This window comes from Ovis aries, chromosome 7 (genome assembly GCF_016772045.2).
Source record: "Ovis aries strain OAR_USU_Benz2616 breed Rambouillet chromosome 7, ARS-UI_Ramb_v3.0, whole genome shotgun sequence".
In the NCBI taxonomy this organism is placed as follows: domain Eukaryota; kingdom Metazoa; phylum Chordata; class Mammalia; order Artiodactyla; family Bovidae; genus Ovis; species Ovis aries.
Genome location: NC_056060.1, coordinates 77,689,615 through 77,717,532, shown reverse-complemented (window position 1 = coordinate 77,717,532; position 27,918 = coordinate 77,689,615). Strand labels below are relative to the sequence as shown.

At 47.5% G+C, this 27,918-nt stretch overlaps 1 protein-coding gene and 1 non-coding gene across 7 annotated transcripts in view; both read left to right on the top strand.

Moving 5' to 3' along the window:
* ZFYVE26 (zinc finger FYVE-type containing 26) overlaps nucleotides 1-27,099 on the top strand; it is a 67,291-nt gene extending 40,192 nt beyond the window's left edge. For 4 of the 6 annotated variants that reach the window (XM_060418196.1, XM_004010742.5, XM_060418195.1 and 1 more), the window contains 16 exons: nucleotides 535-633; nucleotides 3,038-3,201; nucleotides 4,232-4,368; nucleotides 6,275-6,306; nucleotides 7,087-7,223; nucleotides 8,261-8,481; nucleotides 11,839-11,986; nucleotides 12,210-12,419; nucleotides 13,225-13,443; nucleotides 17,780-17,977; nucleotides 18,892-19,091; nucleotides 19,822-19,963; nucleotides 20,260-20,319; nucleotides 21,759-21,941; nucleotides 22,661-22,705; nucleotides 25,028-27,099. In XM_060418196.1, coding sequence (XP_060274179.1) covers nucleotides 535-633; nucleotides 3,038-3,201; nucleotides 4,232-4,368; nucleotides 6,275-6,306; nucleotides 7,087-7,223; nucleotides 8,261-8,481; nucleotides 11,839-11,986; nucleotides 12,210-12,419; nucleotides 13,225-13,443; nucleotides 17,780-17,977; nucleotides 18,892-19,091; nucleotides 19,822-19,963; nucleotides 20,260-20,319; nucleotides 21,759-21,941; nucleotides 22,661-22,705; nucleotides 25,028-25,231 — 2,399 coding nt within the window. In that variant the 3' untranslated portion in view covers nucleotides 25,232-27,099. The remainder of the gene's footprint in view (nucleotides 1-534; nucleotides 634-3,037; nucleotides 3,202-4,231; nucleotides 4,369-6,274; nucleotides 6,307-7,086; nucleotides 7,224-8,260; nucleotides 8,482-11,838; nucleotides 11,987-12,209; nucleotides 12,420-13,224; nucleotides 13,444-17,779; nucleotides 17,978-18,891; nucleotides 19,092-19,821; nucleotides 19,964-20,259; nucleotides 20,320-21,758; nucleotides 21,942-22,660; nucleotides 22,706-25,027) is intronic. The other 2 variants (XM_060418198.1, XM_060418197.1) reach the window with 1 other exon arrangement.
* TRNAE-UUC (transfer RNA glutamic acid (anticodon UUC)) lies at nucleotides 13,607-13,679 on the top strand. Its single transcript has one exon. It is a non-coding gene; the product is annotated as a tRNA-Glu (tRNA).
* Nucleotides 27,100-27,918: the final 819 nt, after the last annotated feature.

Genomic DNA, 27,918 nt, shown 5'->3' with positions numbered 1-27,918 from the left:
GTAGATAACCGCCATGTGCATAATGACATAAAGGTTCAGAAAATAAACATGCTGAGTGGTGTCTAGCCTTGGTGCAGTGGGCTCTTAAGTGCCATCATTTTGACTTGAGGACTATTCCCAGGGTCACATCAGACGTCACTAGTATGTGAGCTGACTCAGTCTCTAATAGAATGAAGAAAATGAAATAAAATGAGGGCTCATGTTCCCAGCCATCTTTATTTTTTTTTTTTCTTACTCCCTACCCTCCAGGACTATCACTTAAATATCTTCCGCTTCCCTCCGGACATCTTTAGATTTCTTTTGTAAAATCCTAGTGTCTGCATTGTTCATCTCACATGCCTAACATAGTTTGTTTATTGAGGCATTTGAGAAGCATGCTTCTGGCCATCCTAGATGTCCTTCTGTCATTCTTTGCATACCTGGTAGAATCATGGGATGACAGTGAAACCAACAGGGCTTTGAACTAAATTCCTAGAAAAACAAGTAAGGTTTGTTTATGGTAGAATGATCTGTCAACATTTTCCTTCCCTGCAGACTCTGTGATTCACCTCCAGGAGATTGTCAGTCAGGCTTCAGACCTCGAGACCTTGTCTAGGTCACCATCAGCCGAGTTCTCTTCTGCTACTGCTCCTGGTAAGAATGAGTTCTGAGAGTTACCCATTTTTCAGTTCAGTCTTGCCTTACTCTGACTTTCTGATTCTTTTGCTGCTTTTTTCATTTCCGGTCACAACATTCTTATTAGTTTTGTTGATCTGTTCCAGCTTTGTATATCCCAGAAAACTCAACGTATCAATGATTCTTATTACTTGCGATAGTATATCTATGAAGATTCCACAAACAATGAATTAGCAAATACTGAACCATTGCTCCTAGGAAAATTATGCTTGTATGTGTGTGTATGCTTGTTCATATTCATACGTATATATATATATATATATATATATATATGTATGTATGTATTTATATATACATATACACACATTTCACATACGTTATAATCCCAAACTGGAAACAGTTCATCCCAGTAGATTCTATTTTCTTTATTGTACAAAGGAGAAAAAAGAGGCTCAGAGTGTTAGAGTGACTTGCCTGAAGCCACCCCATCCACGAGTGCATATTGAGCATCTGGGATTCAGACCCTGTCCAGCCATCCCCGGAAGTGAGCTGCTCGCACTCCCTGCCGCGCTGTCCTCTACTGGCTCCCTTCTCTGGTCTGCTCTGTAAGAGAGCTGAAATAAGGAAGCAAAACATGACCTTATTCAACCGGAGATGAGAACCTGCATAATAACAAGCCTGCAACTCAAATTATTCACCACTCTGTATGTGTCTACAAAAGCAATGCAAATACTGATTTTGAAGTTAAGAGTAGATTTTAACAAGTAGGCGACTTCACAAATATGGAAGCTACTAATGAGGAGGATCGCCTTGTTTAGTTGCCGTGTTCATTCTGACCCTGTCCTGCAGGTAGTTATTTATGCCTGTCACCCACACAGGGTGCAAGGTCTTTGAAGTCTCCTGCCATTTCTCGGTCACCCCTTTGCACCACCCCTCCACTCCAACCTCCTGACTTTTGCCCAATGACCTGCACTCAGAAGAGGCTCAGCAAGTGTTTGTTTTGCCGACAGTCAGGAGAACAGTCTCCTGGGGAGAGGTCAACAATCCCTCTTCTTTTGGGCACTGCTAAGCGTCACTGTGTTTCCAGTTCTCTTTTTCTGTGACCTGCCAACATCGTTCTGCTAGGTACCATACCATCCTTCTCCTTAGATGCCATAAAGCAAAGTGGCATGTTGTGGCCCAACTTTGAGAAGGAACCATGCTTCAGGATAATCAGCAGACCTGACGGAAGGGCTCAGGTATATAGGGATATGAGCAGCTGCACAAATCTGCATAAGGCAGCCTGAGCAGCTTTGGTGTACTTAATTTTTTCTTTATTTTTTATTATAAAAAATTTCCAGTACACAAAAGTAGAGAGAATAGTGTAATGAAGTGTCACGTACCTATTAGTTGCAATATTTATCATCTGAGTTTGACCATTCTTGTTTCATCTGTACCCCTGTCCCTCTACTGGATTATTCTGAAACAGATCCTGGACATCATACCATTTTGTTCATAAATAAAACAGTGTCTTATCTCGGGAGTTCCCTGGTGGTCTAATGGTTAGGGTTCAGGGCTTTCATAGCTATGGCTTGGGTTCAGTCCCTGGTCAGCGAACTGAGATCCCACAAGCTGCATGGCATGGCCCCCCAAACCCCGCCCCCCAAAACAGTGTATATCTCTGAAAGGTAAAGACATATATAAAACAAAACCATAGCATCATTCTCATACCTAAAACCAAATTAATGGTTCCTTATTATTATAAACTATCCAGTAATCTCATGAGGAATTTTTTTAGAATTGGTATTTCTAGAATCAAGATGTGAATAATGTCCACACGTGACATTTGACTAAACTCTCTCTTAGTGACAATCTCTCTTAATCAGTAGGTTTCCGTACCCTCTTTTTTCCTCTACCTCTTTTTTATTTGTGCAAGAAACTGGTTCACTTGTCCCATAGAGCTTCCCACACTCTGGATTTTGTTGACTGTCACCCTGTGGTAATTTGAGTCTCCGTCCCCTATGTTTCCAGTACCCTGTAGATAGATCTAGAAGCTCTTTGGCTAGTCTGTTTGATAGGCAGTCTTGTGCCTTCCATCAGGAAATGCACAATGCTTTTTTTCTTTAAATCACCAAGTTCAGAAACATGACATATTTATTTATCTGGCTGTGCCAGGTCTTAGTTGTGGTATGTGGCATCCAGTTCCCTGACCGAGAACTGAACCCAGGCCCCCTGCATTGGGAGCGAAGAGTCTTAGCCACTGGCCCACCAGGGAAGTCCTACACAATGCTCTTTTGGCAATCAGCCATTGATGATCATTAATTGGAGCTGTGATATCAGGAGGCTTTGTAAAATGGTACAATTCTAATTCTCTCATTCCTTTGTCATTTATCAGCTTGACTGTTAATCACCTTTTACTCTGACTTCTGGCTCTGACTCCCAGGTGTCTCCACTGTACATTCCCCAAGTCTGAGGGAGAGGAACTTCCCCCAGAGTCAGCTGCCACTGGAGTTTGTGCCCCCGGCTACACCACCTGCCAGGCACCAGTGGGTCCCAGATGAGAGTGAGAGTGTCTGCATGGTCTGCTGCAGGGAGCGCTTCACCATGGTAAGTCTTATCTGTCTCCAGCTTCACCTGCAGGAGAAATGAAAGTTCTCCCTCATGAGCTTGAGTTTATAGTCACCTCCTGTCCCCAAGAGGAGAGGGTATGTTCAGAAGGTCTAAGGCACTGGGTTTATCTTTGACCTGACCAGGATGTATTTTCTGAGTTCAGATAGAAGGTAGACCGCCCCCCACTCTTGAGTAGCCTTAAATTCTAAATCTCTGCCTTTCTTGTGAAATAAATGAAGAGGCAGAGGTGTTGCAGGAGTGACCAAACATCAGGACATCTGGTTTCCGGCTCTCATGTCTTTTGCAATAAGACAGATGGCCTGGTAATGGTTTTCTGTGCTAGAGCCAGAGGACGTCAGTTCTCATCCCAGCCCTACCTCTTACTTGCAATGTGACTATTAATCTTTTCATCTCAGATGCTCACTTGTAAACTGGGGGCGATGTATTACTTGGTTCATAAACACTAACTACAGTAACACATGTTACCACACTGAGCACAGTACCTGACTGGCATAATAGCTCAGCACGTGGGAAAATGACGATGGTGTAATTTCTCTGTGTTTGTTTCCTACTCTTCTATAAAAAAGATATAAAATGTCTATCAACCTCTTATGATGAAATAAGGCAGTATTTGTAAAATACTTGAAAAAGGGACACTTCTTCATCATCATCAATACCCTGTAGAACTGCGTTCCTCATTGGCTGGGAAAGTCACTTCTCCCCCACTGCTTTTTATTCTGTCTTCAGACGTTTCCTCCACAGACAGGTAGGGCTTGTCAGAAGCTCTTGCAAAACTGTCCATGACTTGGGCATGTTTGCCCATCAAATGAAAGAGATCTTTAAATGTCAGTTTTGTGAAGGCAAGGATTAGTGTGTTCTTTCTCAACAGAGGCCCAAGCACCTGATAGTCTTAGCAAGTCACAGGTGGCTCATTCCAAGGGTGAATGGATTGACAGGTTGCTCACAGGTCCGGCCATCTCACTTTCTCTTCCCTACTCCTCTTTCTCTTTCCAATGACACTCCTCAGTTCAACAGGCGTCATCACTGTCGCCGCTGTGGCCGGCTGGTGTGCAGTTCCTGCTCCACCAAGAAAATGGTAGTGGAAGGCTGCCGAGAGAACCCCACCCGCGTGTGTGACCAGTGCTATAGCTACTTCAACCAAGAGTGAGTGTCCTGTGGTGGGGCCACTGCTGCTGTTGACCAGCGCACCCTCCCCTGGGGTCCTGACATACCTACAAGTCTCATGAGGACGAGCATCTCAAATCTGAGCAGTTACAGAAAGTTTTCTTTCACATTTGCACTGAAATGCCATTAAGTTTGCGGTGTAATGGTTGACCTTGGTCAGAGAGACATCGGAGAGGGAAAGTAGGGGAGCGTAGAAGCAGAGAGCAAGCTCGTGCCTGATGTTCTGAGATCAGGGCATGGGTTCTTTGGCCTGTCCCCTAACTGAGGCCATTGGTCTTTGCCTGCCAACACCCTCACCTCTTTAACAGCCACTCTTGCTTCAGTCGGTCTCAGCTGGACTCAAAACGACACGCTCACCTACTGAATGTTGGTGCCTCACTTACATCAGCTCTCATCAACCTCATCATTCTGGCTTGTTATCCACGACTCAAAGAGCCCCCGCACTTTCCTACACACGGTTCACCTGGGGACAAATCTCAGCAACTGCTCATGCCAGGTCAAGTGTTTTTTGCTGGCTCAGTGTCAGTTTTCCCCACTACTTCTAGCAGCAAAAGAGGGTAAAACTAAGTGCATGTGGGCATATGAGCCAAAGCAGCTATCCAAAAGCCAAATTACTTTGACTTCTTTGTGTTTTATGAACAGACTTAAATCAGTCTCAGACATGTTTGTGTTTCTTTTAACATGAAAGTTTTTAATCATTGTTTATCATGGTGATTACTGACCTGATAGAAGGGAAGATGTGCCTTGCTTATACCACAGTTTCTGTGACCCTGGCATACCACTGCCTCCCTCCTGGTGGGGGACAGGGAAATGACCCATTTATCTTTCTGCTGAGATTTGAAATGAGCAGTCAGTAAGGATTCTTTCACTCAGCAATCACTCAGCAGTAATCACTTCTCCTTGAGGAGCCCCTATTTTAGTGGGAAGACAGTCAAAACACAGACCACAGAGCCCTTTGGTAAGTGCAGTATAGAGACACACCCAGCTTAGCTCAGTGATCAGGAGGGTTTCCTAGGGGTGTGGCACTTGGCCTAAGCCTCCTTAGAGGATGAAAAGTTGGTGATAAAAGAAGTCAAAACAAAGTGTGCCCCAAAGTGGGAGTAACACCTGCAAAGTCAGAGACGGGAGAAAATGCAGGTCCTTTGAAAAGTGTAAATAGGTAGGTCATGAGCTAAGGTTCTAGACTCAGGGGCTGGCATCTGAGCTGGGAGGACCTAGGGAATGACACAATGGCTTGGAGCTTGCTCTTTGGCAGCATGGGCTGGGATTGGTTGACCAGAAGGCTCCTCATGCAGGTGATAGCCTTGGGCTCTGGCCTGTGACTTTGGGATTTAGTGGTTAGTGGCACCAGCTGAACTTGATCAAGGCCTGTGACAGTGTGGATAGGACTTTTATGGGTTGAGCAGAGGTCATGGGTGGTAGGAGATGGTCTCCAGAGACAGCCAGACCATGAGGAGCTTTGTCTGCTAACCTGCAAATGTGAAATATTTGTACCCCGAGGAGCTATTAAAGAATTTTAAGCAGATGCATAACATAATGCATCTTTTGAAAGCTTGCTATAGTTACAAAGTAGAGAATAGATTGGCAGAATCAAGGAGACCAGTTGAGAAGCTACTGCAGCGGCAATAGCATTGAGTGATGAGGGCTGTCTCTGAGACAGGGATGAGGAGAGAGATGAGGATATTCAACGAGGTATTCAGGAGATGGAATGGACAAGAAATGATGAGTCGTTGGCTGTGACAGGTGAGAGAGAGAGAAGAGTTTTGGATGATTCCCTGATAATCTCGGTGCAGTAATAGTAAATGTCAGTGCTGTATACCAAGCTCAAGGAGGAGGAGGAATTCAGTTTTCACAGGCATTTCGCCTTTTCTTTCTCTGTTTCCAGTGTACCAGAGGAGAATCCAGGACAACCAGAAGGTAAGGCTGACTCACATGCCCTGTGTCTTCTTTTTTTTGACCATGCTGCCAGGTTTGCAAGAGCTTAGTTTCCCAACCAGGAGTTGAACCTGAGCCCTTGGAGGCGAAAGCACAGAGTCCTAACCACTGGACCACCAGGGAGCTCCCTCCTTGTGACCTTTCCTTTCTGTGCTCAAGTTAGCCATTCCTTCAGCATATCTGCTGCAACTGACACCCTCAGTGGCAACTCAGTGCAGTAGGCTGACCAAAGAAAATTCTTGGCATTTCTATCAGGCTGTTTCCCTTAAGGTTTGTCATCATATTAACTTATCACACTGGCCCATTAGCTTCCAGCATCGAGAATGCCAGTAGCCAAACAATTGGGTCCTTAACTTTCAGGAGCTTATTTTTCTTGTTTCCCCCTAGGTACCGCTTGACCACCATCCTGCCTCCCAACGCTCCCTCCCTCCCCTTAGTCATCACTATTGGTAGTTTGGGCAGGTTGGTTTAGAGCAGCCAGTGGCTCAGCCCTCCATTTGGGAAGCATGTACCTTTCAGGGCTTCTCACATGAAGCAACAGGGTTGTATGGCAGATATTGCAACACTCATCCCGTGTCTGTGCCTGGAGAAGAAAGTTCGAGGTATCCAGGGTGATCTCCTGAAGGAAATACAAGGGACCAAAAGGAAAGAAAGAGCCCTAAGATAGCAGGCAGGGATCTGCCAACAGCTCATGCCGCCCACTGGCTGGGCTAACTGGGCTGCTGCCAATGAATGACACACGGATGGTATTTGTCTTCTCAGCCCCTGACAGCTCCAAGAGCGAAAGCCCTCCCTATTCAGCTGTGGTGAGAGTCCCCAAAGCAGCAGAGGTGGAATGGATTTTGGATCTGAACGAGGAGGAAAATGAGCTGGTGCGGAGTGAATTTTACTATGAGCAGGTAATAGCGATAAAATAGATAGTCATTTGAGTTTCTTTATGATGTGTAGTCTGGAGAAGGAAATAGCAGCCCACTCCAGTATTCTTGCCCGGAGAATCCCCATGGACAGAGGAGACTGGCAGGCTACAATCCACAGGGTCACCAAGAGTCAGACATGACTGATCAGCTGAAAATACATGCACACATGGTGTGTAGTCACATAGCAGGAAATGCAGAGTTGGGCAAACACAGGCTGGTCTTCACTTGCTCGCAGTGTAATCACATGGGAGCTAAGGCAAGGAAACCAGTTAAAGGCACGAAATGAGCAACAGCTTGAGAAATACACAAGAGGAAATCAGGAAAGCCTTCGTGGCATTTAAGATGAGCTTTGGAAGTGCGGTAGGAGTTTGACAAGCAGAAGTTTGGGTGTCATGAGGGGAGTGAGGATAGGGGAAAGACAGAGAGTTCCAAACTGGAACATCCAACCAAAGACAGGTGTCCAAAATAGTTGGGGAGTTAGAAGTGGTTTAATTTGGAGGAAACATGGGGTGTTAATAGAGGTAAGGTTGAAATGGGCTATTTATGTGTAGGGCCTTACACTCTGCAGTGAGATATATGTACCTGGTAGACGTGAGGGGCCATGGAATGTGCTTTAGGAATATTAATTTTAGCAGTGCTGTGTCCAGTGGCTTGAAGCAGAGACCTCTCCAGGTAGCTAAACAAGCAAGTCAATTGTTGTCCAAACCAGCATTAAAGAGTACCTGAACTCCTAGTAAACTGGAAAAGAAGGGCCCCTCTGGACATTCCCAGGCAGTAGGTGGCACGTGGACACAGCTGCCTTCTTCCCAGTCAGGTGACAAAACCTAGCAGCCGGAGTATGACTTAGAACTTCTGAAATGGGTTTAGTTCCACTTCTGCTCTGTGGGAGTTTGGCTTCTTCCACCTGAGGTTTCCAAGCTTCCTGGAATGGGTAGAATTCCTGCCTCCCCAGCTACCTTTGAAGGCTGACCTGGCCCCTGAACTCACGGAGTGCCTCTCTTCTCTTCCACTCGGGCCAGGCCCCCAGCGCCTCCCTGTGCATTGCCATCCTGAATCTGCACGAGGACAGCGTGGCCTGCGGCCACCAGCTGATCGAGCACTGCTGCCGGCTGTCGCAGGGGCTCACCAACCCCGAGGTGGATGCGGGGCTGCTCACGGACATCATGAAGCAGCTGCTCTTCAGCGCCAAGATGATGTTCGTCAAGGCAGGCCAGAGCCAGGACCTGGCGCTTTGTGACAGGTAAGCGGAAGTGAGTCCCTATTCCTTTACCTGGTGATCATGAGATGTGAGTTCCATCCCTGGGTCAAACTCCCCTGGAGATGGAAGTGGCAACCCACTCCAGTATTCTGGCCTGGCAGGCTATAGTCCATGGGATCGCCGAAGAGTCAGACCCAACTTAGCGACTAAACAACATGTTTATCCAGCTGTTTTTTCTGATCCCACTGTGAGTTTTCACCTCCCCATCCTCTGACAAGACATGTTTAACTGTTTTGCATCCCATCTGATGCTGGCGAAATGCTGTCACCAGACCACAAGCCGTCCCCCTCACCCTCCCGTGACAGTTCTTCCCTTTCCCTGAGGGGTCCTCAAGGAAGGTTCTCTAGCTATACCCAGTCTGAAACAGAGACTGGGTAATTTGTAATTAAAATTAATTTAGGGGAACACCTTTAGTCCCCGTGGAACTTTCTGGCTTTTAAAGAAAATGTGTCCTGGGACTTCCCTGGCTGTACAGTGGTGAAGACTCCGATCTTCCACCACAGAGGGTGCAGGTGTGAGTCCTGGTTGGAGAACTAAGATCCTGCATGCTGCTCAGTGCAACCAAAAATTAAAAAAAAAAAAAAAAAGACAAGGAAAATGTATCCTTAACCCTAGTCTTGACCAAATTGAGACTGTGGCCTCAGGGAGTTGTGGATGACAGATCTTTGAAGCACACTGTGGACTGGTCTGTCCCTGCATCCCAGGGAGAAACGTGAGTCATAAAATAGAAGTCTCTGTGGAAAGGGGAGGATTCTGCCCCAGGCCCCTGCACAACCTGCTCTGCCTCCATTAACCTGATATTGAAAACTCCCAATTCCCAGCTTACCCACCCAAATGTGTGACTCATGCAATGTGTTCCCAGCACTCAGTCCTACCCAGATTTCAGAGCAGAGAGCATAATTTTCTTTGACGTGTCAGTGCTTCAGGCACTTGCCCAGAGTACCAGCCTGCACACTCACCAGATCACAGAGAGTGCAGTGATGCTCAGCTTCACCACTTCCCAGAGCTCTGTAACTTTAGATGACTCTGGGCCTCAGTTTCCTCCTCTGGAAAATGGGGATAATAATGATATTTATTCCATACGGCTGTTATAAGGATAAAGTGTGAGTACTGTAACCATATAAAGGGCTAAGATCTGAGCCTGTGTACTCCAAAAATGTCAGTTTTATTCTTATTAACAAACACCTGAAGGTTGAGAAAGGCAGAAAGAAATGGGACAGAAAGTGGAAGGAAATATATAGGAGTTAATTTTACTCCTTGATCAAGAGACAAAGGTTTCTATCAGTTGACAAAAAAAGAGGAATATAATATGTTAAATACAGTTTTTTAAATAACCATATAAAGAACCAAAACATCAGAAATGGGGGAGAAGAGAAGGAAAGAACAGAAGCCATTCCATATAGCAAAAGGTAGAGTTAATGGCAAAAATCTCGAGATGTCTGAAATACAATCTTATTAAGAGAAAAAAGATACTCAGATTATGGGGAGGCAGAGCAGATTTAATAAGTCCTAAACTTCCTTCAAAATCCAGTACAGATGGAGGCAATATCTACTTTGGACTAAGTAAGCAGAAATTAAGGAGGTCCTTGCTTCAGTAGGATTCTCATCCACCCCCAGGTGTCATGGGCTTCTTGGACACGTAAAAGCAGTGGTTTCAAATTGCACATTCTTTCTGCCCAACCCTGGAATCCTCACATTAGCTGCACTTGTACCCAGTTGCTGACAACAGTAGATTCATCTCTCAGGTACTGAAAACTCCTGGTTTGCAGAGTATCTTTCCACGGTTTTAAATACCGTCTTCCGGTACACAAATTGTTGTCGTTCAGTTGCTAAGCTATGTCCAACTTTTTGCAACCCCATGGACTACAGCACGCCAGACTTCCCTGTCCTTCACTATCTCCCGTAGTTTGCTCAGACTCCTGTCCATTGAGTTGACGATGCCATCAAACCATCTCATCTTCTGTCACCCCCTTCTCCTCCTGCCTTCAGTCTTTCCCAGTACCAGCGTCTTTTCCAATGAGTCAGCTCTTCGCATCAGGTGGCCAAAGTATTGGAGCTTCAGCTTCAGTATCAGCCTTTCCAATGACTATTGATTTCCTTTCAGATTGACTGGTTTGATTTCCTTGCAGTCCAAGGGACCCTCAAGAGTCTGTAGACAAATAATGTTTGAAATCAGAAGCTTAAACCACCTATTACACATATCTAGTACCTGATGATACCAAACTTGCTTTTACACACTGTACTGTCCCCTGCCCTACCCCCACTAGTTGAGACTCACTCGTGGGCTAAATCCCTTTCCAAGGAAATCAGTGGACAAGGAGGGGATCCGTGGAGGGGTTTTGATAGAATCTGATACGAGAGTCAAGAACCTTGAGTGTAGGCCTGTCTTGGGTGGGACCACACAGAATGATCCCAGACAGCTTTCTGGAGTCTGTGTTTAAAAGGTTTTTGCAATCACCAGATATCAAGAAGATCAGAGGCAGCAGTCCTAGTAACAGTATCCATCCTTGACCCAGATAGAGGATGTCAAGTCCAGGGCACTAGAATCCAAGTGAAAGGCCAGGAGGCCCCTGCCCAGCAGCACTCCAGAGGATGGTAGTGCTGTGACCTCCATACTGACTGGAGGTGCAGACCCCTGATACAGTCTGTATGCGCTCTCCCAAATACACTTCCAGAGAACCAAAAAGCAGTGGGTAGCCTGTGAGCTCCTAACATTCAGTGTAAAGGCCTTGCCTCAAATAGACCTGAGTGTCCCAGAACGTCCCTACTCCACGTATTGATAGCTGACATTTAATGAGTTCCTGAAAGCTTCCCTGGTGGCTTAGATGGTGAAGAATCTGCCTGCAGTGCAGGAGACCTGGGTTCGATCCCTAGGTTGGGAAGATCCCTTGGAGAAGGAAATGGCAACCCACTCCAGTATTCTTGGCCTGGAGAATTCCATGGACAGAGAAACCTGGCAGGCTACATACAGTCCATAGGGTCACAAACAGCTGATCAATTAACACTACATCTACCACAATCTACTGCAAAGCTCCAGATACCATCCTAAGTCTTTTCCTTCAGTTATTTCATTTTATCCTTAAAACTCCCTGTTATATCCATTTCACAGATGAGTAGATTGAGGCAGAGAAAGGTTAGCTAACTTGCCTGAGATCATAGAGACACCAAGTGATAGAGCTAAGTATCAGAAAGTCTGAATCCAGAGCCTATTCGCCCATGTACCTCCCAGTTCTCATGATCCCATTTCACATTAAAAATGAAGTAGGAAACCTTTAAGCAGCATCTGTTCCTGGGAGGACCCTGGGGAGCCTCACTGCCATGCCCTTTTCCTCCTGGTAGCTACATCAGCAAGGTCGATGTGCTGAATATTTTAGTCGCTGCCACCTATCGCCACGTGCCATCTCTGGATCAGATCTTGCAACCGGCTGCGGTAACCAGGCTCAGGAACCAGCTCTTGGAAGCTGAGTACTACCAACTGGGTGTTGAGGTGAGGCACAGAGCTGATGTCTGCCCAATGAGTTATTTCCTCCACTTTTCCTTGGCCATGGAAAGTGTCTAGGGCATGACCAGTTTGCCAGTGTGGGAGTCATAGCAGGTGGGGTGGGGTGGGATGGGGGAGATGATTGACAACAAGGGGATAGAATCAGTCTTTGGGACCCTCAGGCCTGGCTGCAAGTCCTTTCCCCTAAAAGGAGTGGTTTTTCCTCCAGGTCTCCACAAAGACTGGCCTTGATACCACCGGGGCATGGCATGCTTGGGGCATGGCCTGCCTCAAAGCTGGGAACCTCACTGCCGCACGGGAGAAGTTCAGCCGCTGCCTGAAGCCCCCTTTCGACCTCAATCAGCTGAGTCATGGCTCAAGACTGGTACAGGAGGTGGTCGAGTACCTGGAGTCCACAGCGAGGCCACTCCTATCTGTGGTAAGAGCGCAGCAGGTAGAAGCTGGGTTCGGGGACAGCAAGGCCCCAGAGCAGTAACGGCCTGGGAAGAAGATGCACTTCCGTCCCAATGACAATGCAGCCCTGACCCAGAGCTGTCTGGTTTGGATTTCCTTCTTTCCAGTGTATGTGGTTGCTTTTCCAAGAAAGTCACCTAGTCATGTCCTCCTGTTCGTGACCCATGGACCTGCTGCACGCCAGGCTTCCCTGTCCCTCACCATCTGTGTGATTAGATAAGTCATAAAGAGTCAAATTTCCAACAACAAAAAAGAATTATTTTAAAGGCATGAAAATCCCATATAATCCCATATCCAGACTTAAGCCATATTTAGATTTTGGCGACTTTTCTTTGTTATGGTTTTGAATTAAATTGCTGCTGTACAGCATATAGGGTTCCACAGGTGGCACTAGTGGTAAAGAACCTGCCTGCCAATGCAGGAGATGCGGGTTCAATTCCTGGAGGGTAGATCTTTTGAAGATCCCCTGGAGGAGGGCATGGCAAGCCACTCCAGTATTCTTGCCTACAGAATCCCCCATGGACAGAGGAGTCTGGCAGGCTACAATCCATAGGGTCGCAAAGAGTCAGGCACGACCGAAGTGACTTAGCACAGCATGGCATACAGTTTATAATGTGTAGAATTTTATATCCTGCCTGTTTTCTACCCTTAAAACTATATGAGAGAGCATTTTCCCATATTGTTAAGTGTTTTTTGAAAGCAGTGTTTCCAGAGGCTGCTGAGAACTCTCTGGGTCCCTCATTCCCTCTCACTCTGTCCTCTCTTGGTAGCAAGATGATGATTTCTTGGCCACCTTGAAAGAGCTGGAAGCAACCCTCCGGACCCAGAGCCTCTCTCTGGAAGTGATTCCTGAAGGGAAGATTCTGAACAACACCTACTACCAAGAATGCCTCTTCTACCTGCATAGCTACAGCACCCACCTGGCCATCATCAGCTTCTACATGAGGCACAGCTGCCTGCGGGAAGCCCTGCTGCACCTGCTCCACACGGTGGGCCCCCTCAGACACCCTCGCACGGCAGTGCCTGCCTTGCCCACCTGGCTTGGCCTACCCAGCTTTCAGGGGGCAATAACCCCCCCTTAACGCTACCCCAGGGTTCAGCTGTAGGATCATCTCAGGCAGAGTCAAGTCCAAATGCCACATTCTAGGGATTTCCCTGGTGGTCCAGTGGTTGGAACTCTGCACTTTCACTGCCGAGGACCCAGGTTCAATCCCTGGTCAGGGAACTAGGATCCTGTGAGTTGTGAAAGTGAAAGTGAAGTCACTCAATCATGTCCGACTCTTTGCAATCCCATGGACTGTAGTCTACCAGGCTCCTCTGTCCATGGGATTTTCCAGGCAGGAGTACTGGAGTGGGTTGCCATTTCCTTCTCCAGAGGATCTTCCTGACCCAGGGATCAAACCCAGGTCTCCTGCATTGCAGGCAGACGCTTTACCCTCTGAGCCACCAGGGAAGTGAGTTGTGTGGCACAACCAAAAAAAAAAGCACACACACAAATGGCAAATTCTCTCCACACAAATCATGTTTGGATGAGCATGCAGAAGTCTTAACCTGGATCCCAGATCGCCCTTCTCACTGGCAATGACACTTATCATCCCTTCTCCCAGAACATACAGCAGAACTAAATAATAGCTGAGAATGTGGGCTCTGGAATGAGATGCTTAGTATGAGTGGTGTGACCTTGGGCAAATTGGTTAACTTCTCTCTGTTTCCACACACTTCCCACCTGCCCTGGACTATGTCCTGCTGCTGACCGAACCGCACATCCACTCAGAGTTGTCACCACAAAGGCCAGGAAGCACCCTTGGCACAGATCCTAAGTTTGGGCCCCAGGCATCTCACGGGAGGAGAGTATGCTCTCCTTTCTTCCTCTGACATCCTCTGCTCTCCTCTCACAGGATGCAAAGGTGAAGTGTGTTATTTCCTTGGAGCCATTGTTAAGCCAAGTCAAAACTCCATTTCACCATGACTCTTTGGCCTTCTCTTTTTTTTATCTGAATGTCCCATGAAGTTTTTCTGAGGAAAAACTGATTCATACCAAATGTCATATAAAATTAAAGAAACCTGAGTTTTACTTTAATTTTAATCGGCTGCCCTCATCCAAAATGGTAGCCAGTGAAAGTTTACAAATGGACATACCTTCTCAGATATCTCCAAGTGAGTCAGCAGTACAGAGTCCTGGTAACCCCACCCTTACAGGATGTTGGAGACGCAGGTTTGATCTCTGGGTCAGGAAGATCCCCTGGAGAAGGAAATAGCAACCCACTCCAGTTTTCTTGCCTGAAAAATCCCATGGACAGAGGAGCCTGGCAGTTTACAGTCCATGGGGCCGCAAAGAGTCGGACACGAATGAGCACACACACACACACAGGACACAAAAGGGAAATGTTTTCACTGCTGCCTTAGCTACTGTGTCTTAACTGGGTGTCAAGAATATTGTAAAAGTTATATTATTTGGTCTTCAACTGCTAATTGCTTCTGTTTGCTCAGTTTCCAAATGAGTTTTGAGACAAAGCTGCTTTACCTCACCCAGTTCTGTTTCTTCTGATGACCAGTCCAGAGAGTTAAGCTGCTTACTTACTTATCTTGGTAAAAGCTGACGACAGCTTTGCCCCTGCTGCTTCTTTCTGTCTCCTGTAATCACAACTACCCTTGAAGTGGACTATCTTACCTTCTCAAGCAGGTGGAGAACAACAGGAAAAAATAACACATTGTGAGAACTACAGCTGAATGCCTGGAGCATGAAAGATGCCCATTCCCTGTCTTTCATCCCTGAGAGAGCTTTCTAAAACATAGTACATGTTATTTATGGTATTCGTAATTCATGTGATTCCTCTGTCTAAAAGGCCTTTGGTGGATCCCCAAGGCTGTAAGATGACATCCACATTCTTTATCATGAATACAGAACACAATAGGATCAGGTCCCCTTAATCTCTAGTTTATTTTTACCACAAATCCTATCTATGGTCTGTATTCCAGACTTGCCAGATTGCTTAAATTCTCCTAATGGTACCACGCCCTTTCTTAGCTCCAGGAGTCTACATTGCTGTCTCCCCTCCCTAGGATGCCCTGCCCCTCCTTGTTTTCTTGGAGAACTCCTGTTTGTCCTTCTAGACCCTCTCTGTTGAGCATTCACCTCTTCCTATATATCACCTCTGTGTCTAGAACCTAGGTTTCTTATTGCTTTTATCCCAGTGGTTTGCAGCTGTTTCTTTACAATTGTGTCTTCCCGTCTGGACCGAGAAGGCCCTTACTTCCCTTACCTGCTATCTTCAGGCACCTGTCCTAATGCCAGTGAATGAGTGGATGAAATGAAAGTTCTTAAGGGGTTGCTCTTCTGAGATATTCTACCTTTCCAGTGCAGCTGATCTCCCTACTTCTTAAAGTGTGTCCTACAACTTTTAGGTTAGGTCTGAGTGTTCAGGAAGAGCCAAAATTGGGAAAGAAGCCACACACCCACTGTGGATGTTCTAAAGCCCAGATCCTCTCCACTTCTAAACAGCTTGTGCCCAGTGCTTCAAGGCCAACATGGTTGTACTGCCCTGAGTTTATAGCTATCCTTCACTTCTCATCACTTACTCATAATCTAAAGTCGAAATGGCCAAATGATTTTCTTTTCTATGACTGTCCAATGGGGGGTATGATTCAGGGTCTCTGAAACACAAATGAACTTCAGAATTGAGTAGATCAGTGAGTGTGTACACTTTCCTGATGAGATCCATGATATTTTTCATTTATTCATTCACCCAAAAAATAGTTATTAAGTAGCTGAGGACTATTCTCGGCACCAGAAGTACAACAGTGAAGAAAAAAAAAAAGGCAAACCAAAAAAATCTATTTTTATAAAACTTACATTATACTAGGGAGAGAGGCAATAAACAAGATAAATAAAATATATAGTGTAGGTGACAAGTAATAAGAATAAAGTAGGGGAGAGGGAAGAGGTGAATTGTATGATTGTAGATAGGATGTCTGGACAGGTGACATCTGAGTGAAGGCTTAAAGTAGGTGGGGAATGAACCTGCAGATTGTGGAGGAAGCACGGTCTGGTGGAAGGAGTCACACGGGCAAAGGCCAGGGTGGCTTAAGCAGAGTGAGCTGGGGAAAAGGTGGTAGCAAGTAAGGTCAGAAACCTAATAGGGCCCAGATCATGTAGGGCCTTGCAGACATTATGAGGACTTGAGCTTTGTGCTGCATGAGAAGGAAAACCTTTGGAAGATTTTGAGCAGAGAAACAATATGATCTAACTTATGTTTTAACCAAATCACTTGGGTTGATTGATGTTAGTCAAAAAAGAGGCAGGAGGTAAAAGAGGTAGACCAGGGAGAAGGCCATTGGGGTCATTCAGGCAAGTGGTACCCATGACATGGACCAGGGTGGTACATGGAGGTGGTGAGAAGTGGTCAATTACATATAGATTCTGTGTATAGTTGAGGTGGCGCCAATAGAATGTGGTAATGACTTCTATGTTGCAAGGTAAGAAAAAGATGGTAAAGGCTTTTGGCCTGAACAAATAGAAGCATAAAATTGCCATCTGAGAAAGGGAAGACTGCAGAAAGAGCAGATTGAGGAGAAACAATCAGGAGTACAGTTTTATATCAGTATGTATTGTTCTCTACATACCCAAGAGGACTTTTTGGGTTGGCAGTTGAATATAATTTAGATACACAGTTCTGGAGTTCAGGAAGAATAAACAGGCTAGAAATAGAGATTTAGACATAATCAGCAAATAGCTAGATTTAAAGCTCTGAGACTTATAAAATCAAAAGAGTGAGTAAAAAAAAGAGAAGAGGATCCTCCTAAGCCCTGGGGAGCTTAGGAGGAATCAACAAAAGCGATAGAGAAGGACTAGCCAGAGAAATAGAATGAAAACCTGGCAGGGATGGTATCCTGGGAGCCAAATAAAGACAGTTTTTCAAGGAGCAAGCCACCAGCTATCAGCAGCTATTGACAGGATAGATAGAAAATAAGGACTAAGAGTTTTGCATTTAACAAAGTAGAGGTCTTCGGTGACCTAAGGGGCAGTTGCAGTGGAGTTGTAGGTATAAAAGCTGGATGAGAGTGAGTTCAAGAGGCTATCATAGGAGAGGAATTAGAGACGGGGGGTGTAGATAACTCCATCAAGGAGCTCTTCTGTACAGAGAAGGAGAGAAGTCACTGAGTGGGATTCTCAAAGGGATCCATCTGTGATGCACAAAAAAAGGTTAAGTAGCATCCCTATAGAAGAATGCTGAGGGATGTGAGTGGAAGGAAACTCAGAATGGACCCTAAGCAGTGCCAGAACAAGACTCAAGACTTCTGACTTGTTGCTTTGCCCTACTCCAGGAGAGTCCCCCAGAAGTCTTCATAGAAGGCATTTTCCAACCAAGCTATAAAAGTGGGAAACTACACGATTTAGAAAACCTCCTAGAATCTATTGACTCATCCTTGGAAAGCTGGGGAAAGTACTTGATTGCCGCCTGCCAGCATTTACAGAAGAAGAACTACTACCACATCCTGTATGAGCTGCAGCAGTTTATGAAGGTAACAGCAGCCCCATCCTGCCTGCTACCTCTGTCCCTGCAGCCTTGCCACGAGGTGGGTCTGCACAGGATAAGGGAATAAGACTGTCACTTGGCCCCTAGCCTTGCTCCTTGACTCAGCAACAACAAATCCATGTTGCTCTGAGGCATTCTCACGTAATAGGATTTCCATTCTCATCCCAAAGAGGCAAACTTTAATCTTGTCAGTAATGGCATTCTTCAGAATTCAGGAAATATAAAGATTAAAAAGAAGAGGGATATGGTAGTTTCTGGATAAACATGGGGGGTGAATGCAAAATTCATAAAGAAGGGTGGAGAAGTGTTTTTAGAGAAGATGCATGAAAGGTGAGGGATCATGTTTCTTCTGGTCTGTGAGGGTGGCCAATACTAAGTCACAGAGACACTGAATGATTCAATGCCAGAGTGAAAGTGACGGCAAGTCGAATGGAGTATCCTAAGTCTCCTTTTTAAAGATCTCTTTTGTGGTGGAATAATGTCCCACCCAAGAGTCTGGCCAGCTGCTTCCCCATGGCTCAGCAGATAAAGAATCCTCCTGCAACGCAGGAGACACCGGAGACGCAGGTTCGATCCCTGGGTCAGGAAGATCCCCTGGAGGAGGAAATGGCAACCCACTCCAGTGTTCTTGCCTGGAGACTCCCATGGATGGAGGAGCCTGGCGGGCTACAGTCCATGGGGTCACAAAGAGTCAGACACGACTGAGCACACACACAGCCCACAAGGCCGCAGAAACAACTGCCAAGAACCCAGCCAGTCGGTTGACTTGTGGATCTCTTGGGCCTCTGAGGGAAGGGGTGCTGGCAACCAGACATCCTGGGTGGAATTCAGAGCAGAATTCTCCCCGCATCCCCACCCTCCAAATCTCCTTTGACCCGAACATTCATTTTCCTCTTCCAGGACCACGTGCGGGCCGCCATGACCTGCATCCGGTTCTTCACTCACAAAGCAAAGACGTACACGGAGCTGGGAGAGCAGCTCTCCTGGCTGCTGAAAGCCAAGGACCACCTGAAGATCTACCTCCAAGAAACCTCCCGGCGTAGCGGAAGGAAGAAAGCCACCTTCTTCCGAAAGAAGATGACGGCGTCTGATGTGTCGAGGTAGCTCGGGGTTCAGGGAACAGTCAGGGTGGTGCAGAAGGGCTGGAACCGGGAGGACTGTTGGTGATGAAGCCACCCTCGCCCAGCTCTGAAATCGTGGGAAACAAGCATATACACCTGATAGGAGTCATTCATGGATGATAGTGTCTGGTGTTAAGTCTCAAAAGTCTCCAGAGGAGCTTAGAGGAAAGGAGAGCGGGGGAGGGGCGGGGATTAGGCTCACCCGTGACAATCAGGCTAAACCCCTACCCCATGCAGGAGGCAAAAGAAGTCCTGGGTGATCCTTCATCTCAATCTTACGTTGCAGTACTCTGCTTCCTTGTGGTGCACCGGGCACACTGGCTCCTCGGCACCCCGAGTCCTTCCCTTCTCTCAGCCTTTATGCTGAGAACACAGCATCTGAAGTGACTGCTCACTGCCACTGATTTTCCCTTCACAATCCCGATCGCTAGATGCCTTGATGCATTTATTCCCTACCCACCTCTCCTCTAGCCTGGGTTCATGTCTGTCTCAACCTCTGCTGTGGTTAGCAGCAAACCGTGCTCTGTAAACACTCGTCACCCATTTTTGTCCTATCGTAACTTCTCAGAGGGCATTTTGGATCTCTTCCCTCCACACCCTTTCTCTTGCCCTTTTCATTGCCATCCTGTTATGACTTCTCAGTCCCCCCGGTCCTGGTTGCCCCCGAGCTCCCTCCCGAGGCTAGACTGTGTGTCACCTGTCCCCGCAGACACATGAACACCCTTCAGCTGCAGATGGAAGTGACCAGGTTCTTGCATCGCTGCGAAAGCGCCGGGACCTCCCAAGTCACCACCTCGCCTCTTCCAACCCTGTTTGGAAATAACCACATGAAAATGGATGTTGCCTGCAAGGTATGCCTGACGTCTCAGACCCCCGGCAGGCTGTTCTCTTTCAGAATGCTCATCACACTTGGAATTGTCTGATTCTTTCAGTCGTTTGTTTGATGGTTGCCTCCCCGATGGAGTGTGAGCCCCAGAAGGCTGTGGCTTGAGTCCGTTTTGATGACTCTCGTATCCCTCATGCCTATGCTCAGTAGAGTCTTCACGGATATTTGTTGAATAAACGAATGAACAAGTGCCTTGTTCTTGACTGAGGGGCTGCTCCAGTCATTATTGCTTCTGTAAGCATGTTTCCCTCTCCTTTTCAGGTCATGCTAGGAGGGAAAAATGTAGAAGATGGTTTTGGAATCGCATTCCGTGTTCTGCAGGTATGACCGGATTACTCAGGATTATACGAGCGAGGATCAGCACATGGGCACAGCTCTGTGAGAGATTATTCCTCCGAAAATTTTCATCCCCAGGAAAGTAGATTTGTACTACATCAAGGATGAAAGCAACGAGGTGGCTGCTACAAAACTGGGTCAAGTTCGAGACCGAAGGCCACTTTGACAAAAGCCAAGCAACTGGTGACAAGTTCATCAAAACTGTCAAATAAATACCTGAAACCAGGTCTAGGACAGTTCACTACAGCTGTCCTCCTTGCAGGGGAGCATGGCTGGAGGAGGTGATGCGGGGGAGAATGGTCCTATTCAGCGGGAGGGGGCCCCTGGCAAGAAGAGCCACCTGTCCATCCTTCATCTGCCCATGAGCCAGCTCGAGGCGTACATTTTTTGTTGCTTGTGATAAAAGGACCCAGGTACAGCTGTGGCACTGGAGCAGAGGATGGAGCAGGGCGCTAAGACCATGAGAAGCCAGACCACCCCTACTACACAGTGATCCAGAGGCCCCTCACTCTCCAGGCAGGAAGGGTCTTAATTAACACTGCACATCTCAAGGATCAAAGACAGCAAGCAATCCAACCTGACAGATCTCTTTTCTTCCCACCCATTTTCTGTGTTGGACAAAGCTCTCCATACACAGATACCCCTGTGCGCAGGCAGAGTGACAGCTCCTATCAGACCCCAAGGCAATAAAGTATTTATCCAGTAGTTTCTAGATCATCAGCCCTTTGGTGCGGAGAAGGCAATGGCACCCCACTCCAGTACACTTGCCTGGAAAATCCCATGGACGGAGGAGCCTGGTAGGCTGCAGTTCATGGGGTCGCTAAGAGTCGGATACGACTAAGCGACTTCACTTTCACTTTTCACTTTCATACATTGGAGAAGGAAATGGCAGCCCACTCCAGTGTTCTTGCCTGGAGAATCCCAGGGACGGGGGAGCCTGGTGGGCTGCCGTCTGTGGGGTCGCACAGAGTCGGACACGACTGAAGCGACAGCAGCAGCAGCAGCCCTTTGGTGAACTAGTCTGTCTCCTAACACCACAGCCTGTCTTCACAGAGCACCTGGTGTCCCGGGCAGCCAGTATCAGCCAACATCCATTTTCCAAGAGAAGGTTGACTCGTTAGAGGGAGAATGAACTGGTCTCGGGCATTTGATTAGAATATCTTCAGGCAGTGATGCGGCAGCAAGTGAGATGTACTAGCGTAGATCTCAAAGTGCCTCTTTTCATGCTTGCTTCCCAAATGTCTGCCAAACTCCAAAAGAGGAACTTTCTGCTGGTTGTCTGCTTATGTATGTTTCCTACTGGGACTGCAGTCAGTTTGGCGTGTCTGCCCCAAGCTTGTTCGGAGCTCTGTGAATGTTGCCTTCCTTCCCCCAGCTGTGGCGTCCCTGCCTCCCTACCCTTGTCATCCTGTGTTCTGTTCTAGGACTTCCAGCTGGATGCCGCCGCTACCTACTGCAAGGCCGCCCGGCAGCTGGTGGAGAGGGAGAAGTTCGGTGAAATCCGACAGCTGCTCAAGTGTGTCAGCGAGTCGGGCATGGCGGCCCAAAGCGACAGGGACACCGTCCTCCTCAACTGCGTGGAAGCGTTCAGGAGGATCCCCCCCCAGGTATGCCCACCCCAGACCTCGGCTCCTTCATGTGTTTCAGTGTCTGCACATCCCCCTCTTTATTTTTCTCTTCCCCATCATGTACCCAAAACTCTACAAGACCCCTCTGTCTTTCTGACCCCTCGATGATACTGACCTTGCGCTAATCAACCCTTCCTGGAAAGAAAATTCATGGTACGTATCCAGAAGCCGCCCCTAAGCATCCCGTTGTCTGATGTTATTGATACCTGGAAGTGTCTGCAGACAGATGGAGTTGAGTTTCTCCCAGGGATTGTAGACGAGGTCAATGTGGGCCTGCAGGTGGCATGTCCTCTGCAAAACTGTCCCCTAATGGCTTTGTGGGATGAACAAAGATGCATCATTCATGAAAGCCAAAGAAAAGCTTTTGGTCTCATGCTGATTCTCAGATTTCCAAGCTTAGTGTTATCATTAGATTTCCTTTGTTGCTCTGATTGCAGGAGTTGAGGTGTTTTTTTTTATTTTGGCCACACCACGAGGCTATCAGGATCTCATTTCCCAAACCAGGGACTGAACGCAGGCCTTCGGCAGTGAAAGCACCGAGTCCTAACCACTGGACCACCAGGATTTCCCAGGAGTTGAGTTTATAAGGAAGGGTCAGGCAGGCATCCCCAACCAGAGTCAGAAGGGCTGGGCAAAGAGGGAGTTGAGCCCCGGCTCCATGCTCCGTCTCACAACTGCTGTGTCTCTGTCCCGCACAGGAGCTGGAGGGCCTGATCCAGGCAATGCAGAGTGACGACAACAAGGTGAGCAGAGTTGTCTCCTCACCCAAATGCTCGGGAACAGCCCTTTGGACTTGCCTTGTCACCTTCACCCCTCACTTGCTACGACAGTTCCATTCAACCCCTCTCTCGCCCTCTTTATTATCCGAGGTGGGGCCGGGACCCAGATAAGGGCGCAGAAGGGAGGGAATGTGTAGAGAACATGAGAAGAACCCCGACCACAGGAACCTTGGCCCTCCCTCTTCTGTGCCCCCGAGACACACAGGCCTTTCCACTCTCCCCGTTTTCCATGGAGGTTTCCTCTCCCATCCCTAGGAAATCCTCACTTGCACTTTGTCTCACTGAATAAGGTTCTCAGAGTGAACAGGCATCTCTTTATCCTAAAGGAGCGAGGGTACCCTCTATGGTAGGGAAAAAACCCAGCCAGCCCTTTGACCAACAATGCCTATTAGTGCCTCAGTCTCCAGAACAGACCTTTCCCCTGAGGCCCGCTCCTGCTTCCTGTTGCGTAGGAAATGGGTGCACCTCGGTGAGCGTGCCAGGCAGAATAAAACTATCCCCAGCTGCTCCAGTCTGTGGCTCACCACAGGCTCAACCCACCTGCCATTCAGGGGAAGGCCTGCAGGCCAGGAGAGGCATGAGAAAACCCAGCCAGCCCGCCCTGGCCACTGGCAGCGGAATCCTCCAGCAGCTGAGTGCCTCGTGAAGAAAACTCGTGTTAGCAAACAACTTCTTACACTACCACGTTGCTGCTCCCCATGGCGGTATTGCTATTCCCTGAACTGAATTTCCAGGGCATGTTTCATTCGAGGGTTTAGGAAAGATCTGTTCTTAACATTTCTTCATCTAATTCTGCAAGATCCTGATGCGATCCTATGAAAAGGATGGAATTCTGACATCCCGAAATATGAAAAATTCCTTTTCTAGCATCAGATTGAGAACCTGGCAGCCAGGCCTGATACTCAGGCTTCTTGATCCTCAGACTCTGTGTGGCTCTTTTCTAAGCCTTCAGGGAGCCTCCTGCTCAGTAGGACAGAGCCTTTGTCCCTGGGAAATGTGGACCCTGAAATCTCTAGCATCATTGTTACTTCTTCAGGTTTTTTCTTCCGTCTGTCGCTGTTCTAACACACTTTAAGTGATCTAAGGCCACAAAATCTTGCCGCAAAAGAGCTTCATTCAGTTTTTATTCCAGACTTTCTGGAAAAATGCCCTTCTCTGGGTAGGGAGTTTTGCCTGTCGACTTGGTGATATTCTATTCAGTGTACACTGGTGCCAAGTGGAGCTGAAGGCCTGGATGAGAGCAAACATCCCAGAGCAGCAGGTGGATTAACCAGACCAGCGCTCAGCCAGCCAGCCATCTTGCAGCTGTAGATTATCTGTAATTGATCTTAGAAAAGGAAGACTTTAGTGACTGAAGTAAGAAAAGACGGTAGAGCTTTGAAACATCAAGAGAGGAGTCCTCTCCAACCACCAGGAGGACTGTCATGGCAAAAGGCAGCTGCTGGCCTGGAGGTCTGAGGCAGCTCACCAGGACCTTGCCATTTGCTAGCCTGGAGCCCTGGCTAACCAGGGAGGTGCTGGTGGGGTCAGGGCAGGGAAGGAAGGGGCTCTCATCTCCCTCACGCTAGGAACTCATGAGATGGAGTGTGTCCAGAATGCAGGAAACTAGACTGCCTCTGATGCAAACAGCAGATAAGGTCAATCTGGGGCCACCCCTTAATTAGACTTTTTTCTAATTGTGTATCTGCGTTTCTTTCCCCAAGCTTCCTGGTAGAAGATTTTTAACTCAGCAGGTCGAAGAAAATAGAGAAAGGGGCCCTGTGGGCCCATTGTAGGGGGCAGGTGTGATGACTCATTCATTCATTCACTTAATGCACATTCATGGAACAACCCACATGCCAGGCCCTGTGCTCAGCTCCAAGAATGGTTAGAAAAACAGACACTCTTCCTGTCCTCCTAGTCAAGGAGACAGACATCAATCAAATAATCACCCAAATAACTGCAAAAACCAGTTTGTCAGCAGTGAGGCTGGGAGAAAGCTGAAAAGAGCCCAGGAGAGTGAGGAGGCCTTGAAAGGAGTAGATAGAGGCCAGGCTCTGCCTGCCTGCCTTCTGCTTCTTAAAATTCTTGGCTTATTTATAATAACTTTTACACTGTACAGTAATACAGTATAATAGCTTAGTGTCCAGAATATTTAAAGAGTGACCATAACGTAATAAAAGGCAAGAACCCAGTTATTGGTAGGTGAGAAGTGCTGTCTTATCTCCCTTCACGCAGCCCTGTGTGCTTCTTGGTGACTTATCAGTGATGGTTTCCTTCCGGCTGTCTCTCACACCCGATTGCCAGGTTCAGGCCTACCTGACGTGCTGCAAGCTGCGTTCTGCCTACCTGATCGCCGTGAAGCAAGAACACTCTCGGGCTGCGGTCCTAGTCGAGCAGGTGCAGCAGGCCGCCAAGAGCAGCGGGGACGCAGTGGTGCAAGACATCTGCTCCCAGTGGCTTCTGACAAGCCGCAGCCGGGGTGCCCATGGTTCGGCCTCCAGGAAGTGACCCTGGGCTGCAGGGCCGGACAGCTGTGGGGCAGGAGTGATGGGCACACTTCAGCTCTTTCCTCCTGTGGGGCAGGACTTCCCTGGCTCCACCCCAGGTCGGAAAGAGCTGGAATTGGACCCGACCTGCCATCTTGAGCAAAGATAGGATCTTTCACGCAAGTGCCATGTTTCTGTAAAATCGTGGAGTCTGTGTGTGTTTGTCTGGAGATGGCCAGTTCTTTCTACCTCAGAGTGAGTGTGTGTGTGTGCACGCTCTTTGCGCTCATGTTTACGCCCAAGCATTTCTGAACAAACGAAGCTCTCCCCCACTGCAAAGAGGCACTTTACTTTTGACTTCTGCCTGTCTGAAAACCTTCCTGCGTTTTTGGTTCTTAACCCGGGCTCATCCTATTTGTACACAGTCCCCTTGGTGTGGAGATGTTCCAGTAGGTTCTTGTGACTAGAAGGGTTTTTGACTGAGAATGATGGAGCTGCATCAGAAGGCTTGCCTCTTTTCCCCTCCTTCCTGTCCCCAGATGCAGAGATGGCTTTGGGGCAGGTGCTTCCTGTGGTGTGAAACCATTTTAAGCATCTCTCCTCTCACAAGCACAAGAGTTACTGTGAGTCTTTGGAAAGTAGTCTCAACAGAAGAGTCCTCAGGTGCTGGCTTCTGAAAGCTGTGGCTGCCTGGACACCTGATGGGATCTGGAGCCCCAGACATGGGCAGGAGGGGCGCCATCGTGTTCATCCACAGGGAGAGAAGGGAACCTCTCCAGACAGCATTGCAGGAGAGTTGTCTACAAGCACAGAACTGGCTTTTGTCAATATTCCTGCTGCCAAGTAAGAGAACGTGGCTTCCTTTTGGAGAGTCTGGGAGAGAAACAGTAGCCAAGGTCCTGGGACCGAATGGCTAGACTTTGCCTGTTTGAGTTACAGTCCTATGTATGCCCCTTAAATTGGTTAGAAAATCGCTTCCTCTTCCCACCTGCTTCTCTTCACTCTCTTCAGGACAGAAGGATGGACATGCAGAGATCCAGGGCCATTGAGAAGGCAGTGCACTTCTTTGTCTTAACAGTGGGAGTCAAAGGTTCACTTTAAAGTTGGGCCTGACAACAAGAGCTAAACAAGGGGATGATGAAATAGGTCATGTCCAGTTGGTGAGCAACCAAATGAAGTGCTCCTTTAATTAGTGTGGGCCTGTCTTCCCACTGGAGATGTGACAAGCTTTTGGAAAAGGTCTGCCCTAGTCCATGATGTGAATTTGCAAATGAGGGGTGTGAAGAGAGCTCCATAGCTGCAAGCCTCCCACCAGCCAGAGCTCAGCCTGTCAACCTCACAGGGGCTGCTGAGAGAAACAGGAGCTAGAAGCCCAAGTCAGTATCTCTGGTGCTTAGAAACCCTGTGGATCTCCCTCTGAACCAGGTGTTTTAAATAGTGAACTAAACAACTCTAAGAGCATCTGTAGAAGTTCTGGTCCTCTGACGGAGGGAAGAGATGGCAAAGGAAATACTAGACCCCTTTATGGGGAAGTTGGCCAAGTGACTTCTTTGAGTCGTAGAATGCATCTGTCTCCCAGGAAACATTCCTCCCTGGCATCTGCTTGCCCTTCTGAGTCTGCCCTTTTTGCACTGAACTTGAGCACTTTATATTAAATGGATTGCAAATCTCACAGCCATTCATTTGAGAGGTTAAGACCAGATTTTCCTGACATTTTCCTCTAACTAATTGAACTGTAAAACAGGCAGCCATTGACTAGACTGACATAAGATGAGGCTAAGGGCCTTTGGGCATCAGGCTGTGATCTCCCACAAAACAATTAACTAATGGGCAAGTCGATGCGTTGAATGTTTGACTGTAAGCAAGTCACAATAAAATGTCTGTCCTACAGGTTCTTGGCTTCAGGGCTTATTTGTGCTGTCTTCCTCTTATCCTTCCCTTCGTGCCTTGGGTTCTGTGTGGAGAGAAAAGGTGGGTGGGAAATATGAAATGACCTTCAACTCTTGAACTTCTCAAAATGATTCCTGTTATAACTCAGGCCTCTTGGGTTAAGATTTATCTCAAATTTCCTAGGTGGCTCCGATGGTAAAGAATCTGCCTGCAATGCGGGAGACCCAGGTTCGCTCCCTGAGTTGGAAAGATCCACTGGAAGAGGGCATGGCATCCCCTGGAGAATTCCAGGGAGAGAGGAGTGTGGCATGGTACAGTCCATGGAGTCACAAGGAGTCAGACACAAGTGAAGCAACTGCTGCTGCTGTTGCTAGGTCGATTCAGTCGTGTCCGACTCTATGCAGCCCCATGGACTGCAGCCCACCAGGTTCCTCCGTCCGTGGGATTTTCCAGGCAAGAGTACTGGAGTGGGGTGCCATTGCCTTCTCCACTGAAGCAACTAGGCACACACAAAACACTACTAGTGTACTCTCCACCACCAGGATTTTTTTTTTTTTTTTTTTTTTGCTTCATTCAGAGTGGTGGGTGGACGTAGGTTATACATTCCTCAGGTAGAGAAGGCAAATGAAAAGTCCTTCCCATCCCTATCTCCTCAGCCCCATCCCCTCCCAGAGGCTACCTGAGTGACCAGTTTCTCATGTATAGTTTCAGAACTCTTTTGTGCATATAGAAGCAACAATGACCGAAGTATTGTGTGGCAAAGATATGCTGTAATTTATTTAACCAGTCTCTATTGACGGATAGTTTAGGTGGTTGCCA